Below are 18,062 nucleotides of genomic sequence, written 5' to 3'. Positions count from 1 at the left end.
TTTTAAAGGTAAAAATAATAATTACCAAGCAGTACTTGACCACGTAGTAGTCAATGGGCTCGCTGGTGTCCGGTGTCGTCCATTTCACCACTCCATCCGACTCCCAATAAAGTTGCTCCGGTATCGACCTATTCAAGTGTAATCTATAACTAATAACTGATAGTTAACTGATTGTACTTAAAACCTAGTGTGGCGAAGGACGAAGAGAGCAGTAATTCTAGTTATCCGTAAATTCATTCCTTATTTATGGTAATGTCAGATATATTAATAAAAAATAAGAATCCACGACGGACTCAGAAAAAGACGAAGACTTAAATAAAATAGGAAATATTTGTAATTCGATTATTTGTCTGGTTGAGGTCGAATACGGAAACTTGCACATGTCATGTTGTGATAACTGCTTTGTCACGCGGGTACAAGATAAATTTCTTAAGATAAAACAAAAAAGAAAACAAATTTTCAACAAAATGGTGGTCAGGTAAATGTGTGCTGATATTCATTTAAAAAAGAATCAAAAATTTTATAAAGAAAAAAATAAGATTGTAATATTGTAATAGATAAAATATGTGTAATATTTCACACACAGAGTAAAATTACGCACCAGGTGTCGTTGTTTGAGAGATTATAATCAAAAAGATATATAATCTACGTTATATTACAAATGAAATACATATTATCTTATGTGTTCTAGTCATAACCACATAATGGTCGATGCGATAGCAATAATCATAGAGTTGAATGTTATTGCCGAAGTGATCTACTATGCGCCATAACGGAAATAGCATGACGATGCTATAACTGCTGATAATAATAGTATTGGTTATATTGGACTGTAATCTGTCTTTAAAAATATCAATTGTGTTCTGTTTGGGTTTACATTTATCAATAACATAAATGTGGTAAAGAAGAATTTCAGGAAAATATTAAATTGAACGTTAAGATATCAAAGGTGAAAATTTAACAGTCCCTACAATAAAGCTATAGAAATATAAGTGTTGAAGAACGTTGTGCAATCAAAATTAAACTGAAAATCGTTATGTTGTTAAAATAAAAATATTGTCCTAAGATAACACGAAAATATCGTTTTTTTTATGTTTACGCATCGAACTACTTTTCAAAAATATCGATCAACTATCGTTTAACTGAAAAAAAGCTTTTTAAGTACCAAACTATCCAATTTAGCAATGACTGTCATGTAATAACCGAAAATTAAGCTAGATAGAAGTAGCCTGTGTGTACCCAGCTTAATGTGTTCTTATACAGTCGACTTCAAAGTTAAATGTTATTTATAAGCCGGAAGTCCATTAAAGTTCCTTCTTAAAATTGTTATTGTGATAGTTTCCAAGCTTTTAGACTCTAAACTACTTTACGAGACAATGAAGTTAAGAAATTTCAAGGTGTTGAATTCGGTTACATTTTCAATGTAAGGTAAGTTAGTTAGGAGCTAGATGGAGTTTTGGAGAGAATAACAATATTAAATATAAGCGAAGAATTTAAGGAACTTCGGTCTTGAACGTTAATTGATGTAACTTTTGCCATTGCCTGAACGTAAAGTTGAGATACAATAATAAAACTTACTTTTCGCTGGTAACGAAGTCAAAAATGTTGCTCCAAGAACTGGCGCCAACTTTATTCACTGCAGCGAATTTAATAAAATACGTAGTGTTTGGTTTCAACTTTTCTAGTTTAAAAGGTCTGTTCTTAGACCAAGTTCTGTTTATGTGGATAGTTGTTATGTTATAGTTGTCAGCTTCATCGTATTCAGCAGTGAATCCTATTACAGGCGGTCCCATCACTACTTCTGGACCAGTGATTTCAAACGTTACGGTTGTCGCAGTAAGATCTAGAACAGATACCTGGAAACGTCCAAAGTGATTAGGCCAGAGATTGTAACACTTGAAATTTACAAGACCAATAAGTAAAAACCATTGTTACAATAATAACGTATGTATGTCAAACGCTTCATCAAATTTAATGTTCGGATTTTTTTGCTTTACACTCCATAGAATATATCTTTATCATTTGAGACTTCTATTCGTTTTCCCATTGAGAGGTTATCTACAAGGAATTATGTAAATAATTTGGAATACGATACGTTAAATTATTATGTGACTATTGTAATTAAACAGATTTTTTCATTCGCACTAACATTTTGTACAGGTGGAGGCGGATACGCTTCTTGAAGAGTTACAAACTTCTTAGCATCACCATATTCGTTAGTTGCTATGCATTCGTATATACCATACATGGTCTCTCTGTTAACTTCTATTGGCATGAAGACACTATCTTTTGTTAGTAGACCATTTATAGCTACTTGTTCTTTCGTTGGTATATCGTTGCCTTGATATCTGAAAGAAAAAATACTTCTTATATTTTAGTATTTATTGTATTTGAAAAACAAACTTTTTGCATCATATTCATCAGTTTGAGTGTAATATAAAATATAGTGTGACCGTTTTTGTCAACTGTTAACTCAAGTTAGAACAGTATCATTAGTGCGATATAGGGTCAACATTCGTTATTGACCAAGTGCGAGTCGAACTCAAAAACGGAGGGTTCCTTACCACTATTTTTTTATTTATTTTTAGTATTTGTTATTGCAGCAGCTATAAAAGTAAATGCACTGTAAAAATTTAAACCTTCTACATATTACGAATTAAATGGTACAGCGAAGATGTAAAATATCGGTTCCTTGTATGGCGACGCCCATTTATTTTCAAGGTTTTCTATTTTAAGTAGGTATTTGTTGGTATAGTGGCTACCGTTGCACATATTCGATTACGGTTCAAAAGATAGAGCCCTGTGACAGATGGACAGACAGCGAAGGCATAGTCCGCGCCAAACTGCTAGTCCGCTATGAAGTTGTTGCGAGCAGGTGTAGTCATACAATTTGCTACGGCGACGCGATTTATTTCTATATTCAGAGCGGACTAGCAGTTTTACGCGGACTATAATAGGATTCCGTTTTTAAATAATTTATTTTCCACTTACCTCCAATTAACAGTAGCTGGTGGATTGGCATCGTTTTCGCAACTCAAATTAAGAGAGCCTCCATTCCAGGCGTACACTATTTCAGATTCTTGTTCAAAGTGTGGTTTATAGAAAACTGTCATATTGGTAGCTTGAACTGTATTGTCAACTACAAAGTCATAAATATTTTATTAATCAAGGTACTTCTAAGTTAAACCTTAACGGAACTTCTTAGGTTCTCTTGTAAAAAACTAAACTTCCCGTAAAAATAGGTCGAGTTGATTTGGAGATTAGCCAAAACAAACAGATATTTTTTTTTTATAATAAGCATCATGTATTTACATATGCAATTTAAAAACTGACATTTTTACATAACAAACATACACAGTTGTCTGTCTGTTAATGTCGATTTATTATTTTATTAAGTATCAAAAAAATAATAAAATATTACTGGCGATGCCTCAGTATTGTGCTTACCTTCATTACTCGCATTACATAAATAGACACCGTCATGATCCCTCTCAACTATAGTAAATGTTAAACGCAATTCAGCTTCTAATTCACCTTCACTTTTCTTTTCAACAAGAATGCTGAAAGAAAAAAAAAACTAAGCGGTGTTGGGGCTTTTAATTACGAGACGTTTCAATTTAGTCCTCAGCGTAACGAATCTATGGTTGACCACGAGTAGGATTCTAATGCTTTAAAGGGTTGATGTCTATTGACAGTAGTAGCCGCTCGCCATCAGGACTGAATAATAGCGATTTTTTATATATGGTTAATATAGAAGTAGCAGACGAGCATCCAGTCCATCCGATGTTAGGTAGCGTTACGCCGGTCATGGACATCTACAATCAACCACCTGACCGACAACAGCTGCGCTGCTACCCCATGAGAACTAATTTGGAATGCTTTGAAAAGTTATGTCTCGCTTACCCTTTAAACCAAAACACAACAGCACTTAACACGGCTGTTAATAGGCAGAAATTGGTGTGGTGATGCTGCCACCGGAGTTCAACCACAGAGGTTCTATCACCTTTCAAAATGTATATACATATAAGTATAAAACATGAAATTTACCTCCTTTCTGAATCACTTCCTAAGAATGAGACCGTTAAATTGGGTCGAGGTCTACCAATTGCTGTACAAATCATTTCTGCTAAGGAGTCACCTTCCACTGCCGTTACATTTTCAAAATATGTAATAACTGGGGCATATAATACCTGTTTAACATAAAAACTAGGATTACTATTTTTATAATTATGTATGAACTTATAAATAACTAGCTGACTCGGGAAACTTAGTACCGCCTCAAAATCTATTTATCAAATATATTTCATATAAAATATAGCCTATGTTGCTCGTGGATAATGTAGCTTTCGAATGGTGAAAGAATTTTTAAAATCGGTCCAGTAGTTTTTGAGCCTATTCATTACAACCAAACAAACAAAGTTTTCCTCTTTATAATATTAGTGTAGATAAGTCTATAGGATTTAATTAAATCTTTAATTTGAATTGCGTCAAACAAAATTTAGGACGGTAACACACGAGCGACCATAGATATATTATCCTACTGACGTAGATATCTATGCGAGCGACAGTGAGCAGTAATAATGAGTAATACACGAGCTATAGAATTTGTCGGCAACTGTCACCGAAAGTCATTGGCGATGGGTGGCACTGGTGTGTTAACTGCCTTATTTATGGGACCTGATATGGATTAAGAATATAAATATTGTAAATTAAAATATGAACTTACATCGATGTGTATTTGTTTCGTGACATTACCAGCTCCATTGCTTGCAGTACATTCGTAAGTTCCCTGATCCTCAGGAACTAAGCTATCGAATATAATCGTATTTTCGACTTGAGACCAAGTTATGTTCTCGTTTGATTCCTTAAAATATCAGGAATAATTTAATTTAGTGTTCGAATATTATAGTCTACAATTACAAATGGCCAAACTCGTGCTATATCATATGCACCGTATTTACATCTGCATTTTATTAGATTATGATATAATCTAATATTATGCAGATATGTAATATATGATATGTAATATATAATACGTAATATATGATATGTAATATAATAGAAATACTATGTACTACAGTAGCCGAGTTCATAGTACTTAAGAAGAGGGCAAACTTTGTTCGTACCATAAAAACCAAAGAAACTTACCATGTCCGGAACTTTTCTCCAATAATATTCTGGATGCGGCCAGGCATTTGCTCTGCATTCAATAGAAAGATATCTACCAGCAATGGCTCTTTGTCCCGGACTGGCTACTAGGTCTGTTATATTTGGTTTATGCATTACCTAAAATGGTTTTACATTCATTAATTTATAAGATGTCTACTGATATACTCGATATATATTTATTTGTGTAAGTTATTGTATTGTCGAAATACAGCTAGCGATAACAGGAGTTTTTCTTGTTATCTCTTATATATTTTTTGGTAATATATCTTTCGTACAAAGTTACTACTGTTCAGTATAATTGGAACACTTTGCAATAAGTTTTGATTAAGCAAATATTTTTCAAAAGTCTATGTAAAACTAATCAGGCTTAAGTCAAAAGTGCCTTGTTCTACCGTACCCTTCGATCACTAATAAGAACTATTAGTGATCGAAGACCGTACCTAATCAATTCTGTACTGCAATTAATTCATACACTTCCTTATCTTACTTCGCATCAAAATACAAAAATTATATAATGTATTTTATCTAAACAACAATTGTTTATTGACTATCAGAATTTTCATTTCATTTTAACTAACATACATTCTCATTAGTGCATTTAAATAACAGATACAACCGCAACAAAGATAGCCATTACGTTCTTCTTTATCAAAGAGTACTTCGAGAATTGATTCCTTTAGCGAAAACAAATGCATTTTCTTTGTTAAAACAAACACAGGTCTCCTTTGTTTCTGGAATGAGGCAAAGCGTTCGATAAAGCCACAACATTAGTTGCGCTAGTTTTAATTGAAATACCTCCACTTTGATGTCTTTATAGATGTCGTCGCCGATCAGAGGGTCTACAGCAGTACATCTGTACACTCCTTTGTCTCCGTTCGAAGCATTTCTTATTGTCAGTCCATTTGTTGTTATTTCGTATTTTTCGTCGTCTGGCTGTAAGGAAGTTTTATTAAAGCAAATAATCAGGAAGCATTGAGTGCGCCATCAAATTCCAGGAAATTCAACTTTGCTATTACATGGGGCTCTTCAAAAAAGGTGCAAAAAGAGCTCTCATCCAAAGGCGGCGTTACATTGGCGACTCCTCTGGTGTTGCATATGTCCATAGGCGGCATATTTCACTACTTTCCATCGGATAGCACGTCTGCTGAATCTTTAGGCTTAACAATAACAAAAGAAGAAAAACTACCCATTGAGTGCTATGTAGAAACTACAAACTATAATCTAAATAATTGGCATTTAGTCACTTATAAGGTTAGATAACGCCTAAGTTTTTTTTAGAATTCTCGTAATATATGTACATAAAATGTACAATAAAATTCAGAATTTAAGATGAAATAAGAAAATACTTATTAATAATTACAAGTATAGTAGTTGATATTGCGTAAAAATTGAATTCTGTTGAACACTACCTACATCAATTGTGATCAGTTGACTTTATAACTTATCAATTGAGTTTATTGAATGATACTTCATTGATGCTTTGCTCGTAACATACCAACTGAGCGTGATTTGCCAATATGTATGTACATTGTGATTAGAATGAGTTGTTATAATCAAAATGCATTCGAAAAACTTAATATAGAAGGTTAATAGTTAGGTTCTCCTACTTTTTTGTCTAGTAGACCCTTTGCATTGTTTTATTTAATTTGGGTAGTAATATTGTGCGTGCAAATTCATCACTTTTAAATGTGTTTTTACTGATCTCAGAGTCTATTTCTACGTCGCCATATATCTTTAGGAGTTAATATAATCCACTTTAAAGGGAGTAAAACATCGCCACATCTATTTCTACCTAATAACAGTAGTGTTAAGCGCTGCTGTCTTTTGGTTTGAAGGGTAGTAGGGGAGACATACTTTTCCGAAGCTTCCCAGCTTAGTCCGCAGGGGTAGCGGCGCAACTGTGGCCGACCTTAGGTAGGGATATCTAATCCTATCTAAAACAATGATAGCCAAGTGGTTAAGAAACTCGGCCTCTCGATCGAAGGGTGTTAGCTTCAAATCCCTGGCACACACCTCTGATTTTTCGAAATTATGTGCATATGAGTAATTAATTATCACTAGCCAAAACGGTGAAGGAAAACATCGTGTGGAAACCTGCATTCCTGAAAGATTTTAAAAAAACTTTTAAAAGGTATGTGAAGCTACCAATACGCACTTGGCTACCGCGGTGGACTATGGCCTAATCCTTCTCATTCTGAGAACCCGTACCCAGCTGTGGGACAATAATGGTATGATGATGATAATGATGATCTAATCCTATTTAGGGTTGCTTACATATGTCCATGGGCGGCAGTGGCCACTTACCACCAAGTTACTGCATGCTCGTCTGCTACTCCTATGGTAAAAAAAAATAAACTTACCTGAATGAAGTGTTGTTCTTTCTGCCAAGTAAACAGGAGTTGAGAGTCCCCCCTAGCGTCACAATTGATCGGAGAGTCATTACCATCTATTAAATATTGGTTCTCGTCTGTGTGTACGAAATACGGTCGATCTGTAATAAAAATAGCAAAGTGTTTGTGACTTGTTCTATATATGGATGTATGTCAGTTTGAATGCAAGAAAAATAAATGTGTTTTCATTAAAATTTCTCACTTTCTATTATATTGATCTTAAATTTTCTGAATTTGATCCTTCAAGTTAGGTACACTAACGGACAATTTCTTTTTTAACAAAAAAAAACAATATATTTATTTAATAAATCCCAAGCTAAAATAATAGTTTTCTTTTAAACATGTGGTTAGTAGGCATATAATTATAAAGAGCTCGGTAAATCCTTTAAGGATATTTGGTTAACCTTACTTTCGGATTAGACTTCCCGTCCAGGGAAAAATCCATTCTGTATTATTTATTACGAGTCCGTAATATCTTAACTAAAAATCCAGACTAAATTAACATCAACAACATACTAATTAATTACTTTTATAACAAAACGCAAAAAAACTGTTATTACATACAGTGCTATTACATAACGGTTATTACATAAGAGCGGAGCCACAAGCATTAAAGCTCAAAGGATGGCTACAATCATTGTCTGTTTAATAACCCATTTTGTAAACCGCAATAAATATATTTTTGATTTTTTCAATGTTTTTGATACACTCATTTCGATGTTTTCGATTGTGGTAGAATCCTTTCTGGTTCGACTCCGGCGGCACTACCGCCACACCTATTTCTGCCTCATAACAGCAGTGTTAGGCGCTGCTGTGTTCCGGTTTGAAGGGTGTGGTACGGAAGACATACTTGTCCGAGGCGTTCCAGCTTAGTCCTCAGGGGTATCGGCGCATCTGTGGCCGACCTCAGGTAGGAATATCTAATCTAATCTGGGGTTGATTACAGCTGTCCATGGGCGGCAGTAGCCACTTACCATCAGGTAGACTGCATGCAAGTCTGCTATTCCTATATTATAAAAGAAAAAAAAAGTGTGTGTGTGTCAGCTACGACGCACGATTGGAGTTTACTCCTTACGAATGATAATTATGATATATATCGAATAGAAAAAAGGGTAGGTAAATGAACGCATCTGCTAAAATGATAAGAGAAACAAACATATATCTGTAATTATTCGGATTATTTATATTACTTCAATAATGCGTATTACATAAAGTATGTTACAAAATAATATAAAATAGCGCCATCTAGTGGCAAGTTTTATAAATTGTAAGTTTGCAAGTTTATCAATCTATGTATTTTGGTTCCAAATATTATAATGGTAACTTAATATAATTGTTTATATTAAAGTAAATTTTAATATAATATAATTATTTATATTTAAAACAATGTTAAACGTTTTATAACTTAAAACTTAATAATTATAATTTCTTTGCCATCTATAAAATATCCTTGTTGCAATTTACGGATGAAATTTATAAGAGACTCAATAAACATGTTATTATATGTAATTTGGATTGTTTCTGAATGTTTTATAATTCTAGAATTCATTTAAAACGTATTGCTAATTTTATATAACTTATTTTGAACATAATTCATTAGCAATAATTCTGTAATAAATATTAAATAATACTGTTTTGATTTTGCCCGTTTATCGTTGATAGATGGTGCTGATCAATAATGCATCCATTTTTATAAGTTAAATTAATATATCAGTAACTTACAAAAGCCTCTTTATGTTAAAAACTTATTTTGCTAATATTATATCTTATTCAATTGCTTACTGATTTTATATGTTACTCTTCTTTAAAAACGTTCATAAAAGATTGTTAATCATATTATGGCGCCAATGTTCATATTTTTCACAGTGTTTATAAATGATCAAACCTATAACTTAATTTATGCAAAAATGTAAACAAATTAGTTAATGACGTTTTAATGTTTTATATATTGCTAATTATTTTTATTGTAATAATTACTTTCATATGGGATTTGAACTTACTGTATTTTAAATTAATAAAAGCACTTTTGATTCATATTTTGGTTTCCGTTACGCCTCAACTTTTCGTGTTACACTTGATTTTACTCCTCATAAAATTTCCGTACCGGGCCTTATAACTCAAATCGTTTCTTAAGGAGTAAACTCCAAAAACTTACCATAAGCCTTAACGTCATACGATATTGAATACTCCTGTCCGTTGTACTGAGTGACACATTTGTATATCCCAGATATTGACTTGCTTATGTTCGATATATACAAGCTATATGTATTCCTGTCTCGCCACTCTGCGTACACGTTTGATTCTGTACCTGGTCTTGTGAAAACAAACATTCCTTTAGGTATATAATAATAAACATTAACATATGAACATATGTGAAAACCTGATCTTCAATTTTGAAAGTGGTAGAACCGGGTTGTGGTACCACCGCCCCACTTATTTCCTAATAACAATAGTATTAAGTTCGTGTTTACTGGCTTGAAGGGTGTGGTAAGGGAGACATACTTAATGCCTCGGCGTTTCAACTTAATCGCGTAACAACATATCTGTGTCCCCTTTCCTCAGGTAGGATTATAATCTAATCTGGTATTGATTACAGATGTCCACGGGCAACAATGACCACTTACCATCAGGTAGGCTGCATGCTCATTTACCTAACTTTACAAATATGTTGACATCTACAAATGCAACGTGATTCACTATGGACGTATAAAAGTAGATAATATGATTCAAACATGTGTGATTCATGATGCAACTGTAACGATATGACAACATATTTACAATAAAAAGATACCTTTAATGATCTAGGACTAACGAAATGAACACTTAACACGTTAATTCGTCGGTCAGTAAAACATTTTCAGAGGCTTAAAGAGCGCTTTGAAAACATTACACGAGTTTACAACTAATTCGTAATTGCCTTCGTCAATACACATTATAACAGAATGCTAGAGTGATGGTACAATCCTGGCACCATAGATAAGTATAGATATCTCACCGCCTTGTAATTGAAGGAAGCCATTAAATGGCTTAAACGGCTGACAATTCTGTCAGCCATTTAATGGCTGTCAAAGTGTAATTTACGCGGAACAATGCCGACATGCGCAGTTAAGACACGATATGGAAGAAAAAGTGCGGAGAAATATCGTTTCACTTGTAAATTCTCTAAAAACTATTTTTTTTTTAATAGTTTCAAACACGAAAACAATTGACAGTGACAATTTCAATAGTCAAAACTGGTTACATTTTCGTGTTAGAAGTGAGTAATCTTTACTAATCTATGCCTGGCCCTTACTAATTACGTTACCATCGGCAAGAGAGCCGCGTCAAAGCAGTGTTTCAAAAAAGAATTTCAGTTAGATATTCTCCTTGACATGCATCGATCCTACCATTGTTTTACCAACTCATATTATGCCAATTGTAAATAGGTGAAACGTATCGCATAACTAGTTTTAACTAGCTTAAATAACAGTATTTCTACACCCAATCTAACAGGAGCAGTGTTTATTATTCGCTGACTAAAACAACATACAAATGAGGGAATATATCACTATATATTTGCGTAAGCCGAATGTTGGCTTGTTTATGTTTGGATACGTTTGAATTAATTATATATATCTTTGTTTATATAATACATTTAGTATTGAGTTTGTCAGCTTATCAATATGAAATTGACTACTGTTACCTACTACCATAATATTTAGGGGTATATATTACAATAATTGTGCTATAGGGTGAGGCACTATTATAACTTAACCTATATGGAGTGTATAGAGATAATCTATATAGACTATATAGAGGTAACCTATATACTATATAGGTATATAGAGGCTTAACCTATGTTCTGATCTGATATAACACACTACGAACACAACACACACTTCTTCTCCATAACGAAACACCTTGTGAAGTGGTGGTAGTTGTATTGACATTCAAAAAGTGCTCTGTACAGAACCTATTTTGATTTAAAAAAAAATGATTTGATTTGATTAAGGGTGTGGTAGTCCTCAAGGGCAGAAATCCTGTGGCTGATCTCAAAAAGGACAAACATTCTATCCGAATTAAATCTTCTTGACACTGTATTTGGTGTATCTATATTTGATTTACATGGTAATGTGTAACGAAAGCTTACATAAATTCCTTAATTAAAATTTATTACAATAAACAATGCACTACAATATATACTAGGTATCTGATAACTTACATTACTATAGCTTATAATCTATATTACCTCAATATCGATATTTCCTTATTGTGACTGTCAAGCCACCTGAGTTTTCCGGTCCCTGGCTCCATACATCGACACTCCTTGTAAAAGGAACTGCCTGTGAGAAGCACCACACTATCTTGGTGGTTTACGTTAAAACAGGACTCGCAATCTGTGAAGAAAAAATGTTGGTTAATAACATTCTAATAATAAACAAAAGAGCAGGCCAGCTGATGGTAAGTGGTTACTGCCGTTCATATACTTTTTTTTTATAATATAAGAGTAGCAGACGAGCATGCAATCTACCTGATCGTAAGTGGCTACTGCCACCCATGGACATCTGTAATCAATCCAAGATAGGATTAGATATTTAACTGAGGTCTGCCACAGATGCGCCGCTACCCCTGAGGACTAACCTGGAACGCCTCGGAAATGTATGTCTCCCTTACCACACCAAAACCTTACCTTCAAAACGGAACACAGCAGCGCCTAACACTGCTGTTATTAGGCAGAAATAGGTGTAGCGGTGGTGCCACCGGAGTCGAACCACAAAGGGTTCTACCATCTTCAATCTATAAACAACTTCATATAGAACCCGATACCTGAAGCCGATTAGATAGGACTCCAAAAATATTAGATATTTGGTATCAAAATAATAGGTACAAAAATATTAGGTAGATTGTATTGTAGATGTCCACGGGCGGCAGTGACCAATACTCAGTTGGACTACATGTACATGAGCTACTTTAATTTCTGAAAAAAGTGTGTTTTTGTTTACAAATTTTGTTTTCATTTCTATACTTCCGAGTCGTCATACCATTATTGTCCCACCGGGCACACTCTCCTCTCAGAGTAAGGTAGGTCATACGACATAGGGTAAGGCTTAGGTCATGGTCTAACTCGCTGGTAAAGTGTAGTTCTAAACGACGGTTCCTATATCATTCAAACAAGTGAATATAACTTTCTAATACGCACAATGCACAAACTTGGAAAATCAGAGGTGCTTAGGATTTAACCAGAGACTTTCCGATTGCAAGGCCAAATTTCTAACCACTATGCGAACACTGCTTATATCTCACAACCTATGCTACATTTAGATAATACTTACTTAATTATAATAGCTGACGATACCTTTAGTGATAAAGAATATACTTTATAATTGTACAATAGTACGATCGATAAATACTAATTCAAGTTTACAATACTTTGTAATCTGTTTTGTTTTACAACAAAGCGCCGCGATTTCAATTTAGTCACGGAACGAAGCGCTGGATTCCATTTATTTAAACTGAGGGACCTAGGCTTTAGTTCAGCCGTTACTGTGCTTTTAAAGTTCTGATAAGTTTTGTTTTACTTACGGATTATCTGTTTAATTAAATGGAATGAACATATTCCTTTGTAGTAGATACTAATTATTTTTAACTTGTTTTGATAACAAGCACATTTTAAACAAAAAACGGCAGAAAAGGTTTGTTTTGAGAAGGGTTTTTTTAAATATAATTTAAAAAAGTTTGGAAAATCCAAAAGTGCACGCCTCATTATCTCATTTTTTTTACAATGAAATTGATTATTTGTAAAAGTGTATATTATATAAATATACAAATACACTCGTTCTCATGTGCCAAGTTCTTGTACTGTCTCAAGATCTTTCACGGTGTCACTACTGTTGAATTGAGTGGTAATTTAAATTAAAAATTTAAATAATAATAAATGGAGTAAAGGAGATCCAGGTGACAAGTATAGTGTAGTATAAAGAAGAAACATGTGAATTTAAAATCTTTTTATTTAAAAAATTCAAAATTTTAGAGGCTCTTTATGAGAAAGCTGTTAAATGCTCAATAACAATCGACTCAAATGAAAACAATTTGTAATCACACCCACCTCCACCCTCATTCCACCACTACAAATCTATCGAAAGTTTTAATCTAGGTAATTAATTAACAAATTAAGAGCAGAGTTCGAAAAAAATAAACCATAAACCAATATAAATGAAATGAAAAATATCTTCACAACGTACTATTAAAAATATTAAAATGTAGAAATAGAAAAACACCTCAATAGTCAATGTAACTTTACAGTGTCTTGTAAAAAAGTACCATTTATAGATATCAGATGGAGTTATATTCACGAGGTTACAACTTAAGATTTTACATTTGATTTTTTTTATATTTTTTATTATTTATTTCTATTCAATAAACAAATAAAAAAAATGATTTTACAGAAGTTTAGCAATTTTTTTTTGATTGTTGTTGTATTCGTTTTTTATAAATAATAATTTAATGACAGTGAATTAAACGCTCATATTGACTAAGAAATTATTTCGTGTGTTACTTTAGATAATTAAAAAAAAAATATTCCGATACGATCATTTTTTCGACCAATTTTGATGCCACATAAACCCGTCCATACACGGACGTCCAGAAAAGATTATGTTTAATATTATTATTTACTATGTTAAACAAAAAAATTGTTATTAAAATATATTTTATGTGCCTGATAAATTATTTGACTTGATATAAGTGCACTCAAATTAACCTATAAGTGCAATATAAATAACAAAAAATCAATTTCAGTTTCGAGAAAACTGCTTTTTTTGAAATGTCGAGAGTAGAGCACAAAAAAACAACCTCAACGCTTCGCTTATGAGGCGTGCAATAAAAAATATTTGAACCATATAAAATTAAGAATGTGTGACAAAATGTATTTTATCGTGAATCAGAGATAGATTAAAGATCTGTTTCTAAAGCCAATGATATATTAAAGCCTCCTCTAGTGTTGTAAAGTAGTCGACTGTAATTATTTTTCATCTAATTTTGTTCAAAATCCGTTAAATTATAATATAAGTACTCAGCCATAGATTAATAAGTAAAGATTACTCACTCCTAACAAGAATATGTAACCAGTTTTTAGAATGGAAATAGTTGCGTAAAAAAGTTTTGCCGTCTCCGTGCTAAAATGTCCCCAAAATAGTTGAAATACATATTTATTTACTATGTAAATTACGCAGTATTAGTTATTTATTCGTAAATTTTCTCCAAAAATAGTTTTTATTTGTCAAGAATTAAAAAAATGACAACTGACAACTCAGGCATTTGTGGCTTCATTCAATTTCAAGGCGGCGAAGTATCTTTTATAACTAAGTGGATGATTCTTCGTGGAAAAATATTGGAGTTACGTAAAATATGTCTATAACATCTCAATGTGAAGATTCTAAGATTCTTATCATGTTCAAGTTTTGCTAACTTATCGAATTCAACTTACTTGATTGATGACATCAAGATATTTTCTTCTGAAAGTTTCGTAATTTCATAAAAGCATAATCTTATTGTAATTTTAGGTAAGAAAGATTTACCAGGACTGCTTTAATTTCAACGCAATTTATCTACGTATTACTTACGTTAAAAGTCAAATAAAAAAAAAAAAAAATTATTCAAAGAGGTTCTTTACAGAGCACTTTTTGAATGTCAATACAACTACCACCACTTCACAAGGGGTTTCGTTATGGAGAAGCGGCGAAAAAAACTCCATGACACACATCTCTTAAAAAAATGTTTTTTACAATGTTAAACTTAACCTAATGGTACATGTGGAGCTGGAACTACTTCAGACCACACCGTTTTGTTAGTCAAATAATCACTTTACTTAGCGTTTGTTTAACGACATGTTTGAACTTTTTTCTGTGAGATTCAAAATGTGGTCGGGTATTTTATTGTAGTAGCGAATACCCATGAAAGATCTAGCCACCAGTCTTCATATGATCTAAGTCAGTCCTTCAAATCAAATCATATTTAATACTACGACTGTCGCGATGAAATACGTGTTTCAATGATAACAAATGAGGAGGATTTTTGTGCAAATCAAAGTAAAGCAATAGGTAAAGTACTAAGCTATTAAATTGTAGAGTTCCGATAGAGACCGTCAATGTGTACCTATGTTTATTTGAACCATTCATTGCAAGTACCTGGATGATCGAGCTTTGCTCGGTGTTGTAATAATAAAACAAAAATACGACATTTTCTGAAAATAAAACCTAGCTAGATTGATTTATCGCCCTCGAAACCCCCTAAATACATAATTTCAAGAAAGTCGTTGGAGCCGTTTCCGAGATCGTTGATATAAATATATATACAAAAATTGCTCGTTTAATGGTATTAGATTAGGCTTGTAGTGTTAACTAGAACACGTTTATTTATTTCATAATACCTAAAAGCTGCACAAATTATATATTTCTCATACCTATATTGCTTATTCCGTTAATGTGTTGTAGTTACTTCATACGCTTTTCGGGGAAGCAATATGTGCCAAATGTTTACAGTATCTGAGAGCGTACGTAAGTCCCACTTTGATGTTTGTAAACAAGAAATGATGGCAGTGATACTAAACTTTTGGAGTCATAAAACTATTCAAGCTTCACCATTCATCTCTCGATGGATCTCATACTTTCGGATTTTATAAATAGGATACGTTCCACTTTTGAAATTGTTAATGTTTCCGTTCATAATTATGTATGGATTGATAACAGTGATCTATACAGATAAATAAAATTAAAGTGTCTGTTATGTCATAATAACAGATTTTTACTAATTGTATATGAAAATATACAACTTATGTTCATGCCTAATATAGGAGGGAATGAGTAACGTGTCTTTTAGGGTCACAACCATTATATTATATGACATGATGTATCTATATGAAAATAACTTTATCGAGCGATTAAAGCTCATATTAAACTCATCAAATAAGTAAATTTATAATTAAAAGATCGAAGTTTAATTGATAGTTGTTGAATATGGAAATTTTATAGCCATTAAAAAACAGATCTGTCAAAATGGATGGACACCCACACACTGCCCACATATGGTAATTTCAAGGCTTAATTATCAATATTGTCTACGTTATTTTCAACCTACACAAAACAATACAAGTATTATTTTTCTCTCAAATACCATCATTCAATGTTATAACAGATTTCAGGCTCTTAACAACATAAATCAAACAAAAAACGTAGATGGTTGAACAATAGGATGGATATAAGGAAACAATAGCTGGAAACACGCTTCATAGTTTACTATCCCGTAATTATGACCGGCAGTTACACTGTGTTATGGGTTTAGAATGAAGAAATAAATAGAAGCCGCGTATAAAATATGTATTCAATTTTGCGTACTGTTTCGGCGCTATTATAGCGGCGATTATTGTATGACTCATGGATATGGGACATACACTAAACGAAAACCGTAATATACATAGATTTACTTTATTTAATAATTTACGCCCGGTACTAATAAAATCAACCTGCTTAAGTTTTACTGACCTGAGATCAAAATAAGATAATGTCTAATATGTAGAATTTCTTTCGATCTACATTGAACCCCTGACACACAGAATTGTATGGCAACCGTTCTCGTGATCGCCACACTTATCGCTATAATCTAATAATATGTGTAATACCTACGACGGTTTTAAAATGATTACTTGATTACCGGCGAATATATAAATATTCATATTTGGCATAATACTTCACTACCCGCACCCGTCCTGTTAATCAGGGTTCTGCAATTTATTCCTAAACCTCCGAGACACTTGAAATTTTACAGAGCTATGTATTGCTCTAACAAGAAATCCTAAGAATAAAAATTATTGTATTTATAAACTCTCTACATTTTTTAATGTTCTCAGTTGTTTAACGGATGCTGTATTGTGTAAAATAATATTTTTTGCTTTGTCTTTAGAGCCCATCATGATACAGAATCTATAATTTTATTATCAAATCAGATAATAACTATTTAGTAATCGAATGAATGATGTAAAAAGGACTAGAACATAAAAAGCTTATATTTCCCGTGACCAAGTAGGTATGTCTGGTAACGGAGCTGGAATGCTTCGAAAAAGTATGTCTCCTTTCCAACCACATCATAGTAGCGTTTAATACTGCTGTTACTAGGCAAAAATAGGCATGGCGACGGTGCCGCCGGAGACGAACCACTGAGAGTTCTATCACCTTTAATACTAATAATTTTGATAGTTTACTTTTAAGTCTTTGAAGAAATCAAACAAAAGCCAGAAGTGTAAAGTGTACAATTTCCCTGGACTAGACGTGAAAACGCGAGATAAAGTATAATCTAGGTAGAGGAATTGATGTAAACATGTTTTATAGTTATAGCGTGGTTTATGACTAATATGGTTATCGTCTTTGTTATGTGATGCAGATGTTGGACTTTACGAGCGAATGATTTATGGTTTTGATTTTGTTTAGTAATTAGTATTGACCTTTAGTATAAGTTTTTACGTTTTTACAA

General features: G+C 32.9%; 1 protein-coding gene across 1 annotated transcript in view; it reads right to left on the bottom strand.

Annotated features, from left to right (window-relative positions):
• Positions 1-18,062, bottom strand: part of LOC140757884 (fasciclin-2) — a 41,450-nt gene that overhangs the window by 2,767 nt on the left and 20,621 nt on the right. The window contains exons 2-14 of the mRNA XM_073093755.1: positions 11,788-11,935; positions 9,715-9,872; positions 7,530-7,660; positions 5,965-6,102; positions 5,149-5,286; positions 4,727-4,864; positions 4,048-4,190; positions 3,422-3,560; positions 3,351-3,366; positions 2,992-3,139; positions 2,150-2,348; positions 1,579-1,856; positions 26-149 (exon numbers count right to left, since the gene is read on the bottom strand). Of these exons, the coding sequence (XP_072949856.1) occupies positions 26-149; positions 1,579-1,856; positions 2,150-2,348; positions 2,992-3,139; positions 3,351-3,366; positions 3,422-3,560; positions 4,048-4,190; positions 4,727-4,864; positions 5,149-5,286; positions 5,965-6,102; positions 7,530-7,660; positions 9,715-9,872; positions 11,788-11,935 (1,898 nt within the window). The remainder of the gene's footprint in view (positions 1-25; positions 150-1,578; positions 1,857-2,149; positions 2,349-2,991; positions 3,140-3,350; positions 3,367-3,421; positions 3,561-4,047; positions 4,191-4,726; positions 4,865-5,148; positions 5,287-5,964; positions 6,103-7,529; positions 7,661-9,714; positions 9,873-11,787; positions 11,936-18,062) is intronic.

Source organism: Epargyreus clarus, unplaced genomic scaffold, assembly GCF_041222505.1.
Source record: "Epargyreus clarus isolate Ecla_fem2 unplaced genomic scaffold, WU_Ecla_fem_2.2 ptg000001l, whole genome shotgun sequence".
Classification (NCBI taxonomy): domain Eukaryota; kingdom Metazoa; phylum Arthropoda; class Insecta; order Lepidoptera; family Hesperiidae; genus Epargyreus; species Epargyreus clarus.
This window is presented reverse-complemented; position numbering and strand designations above follow the sequence as displayed.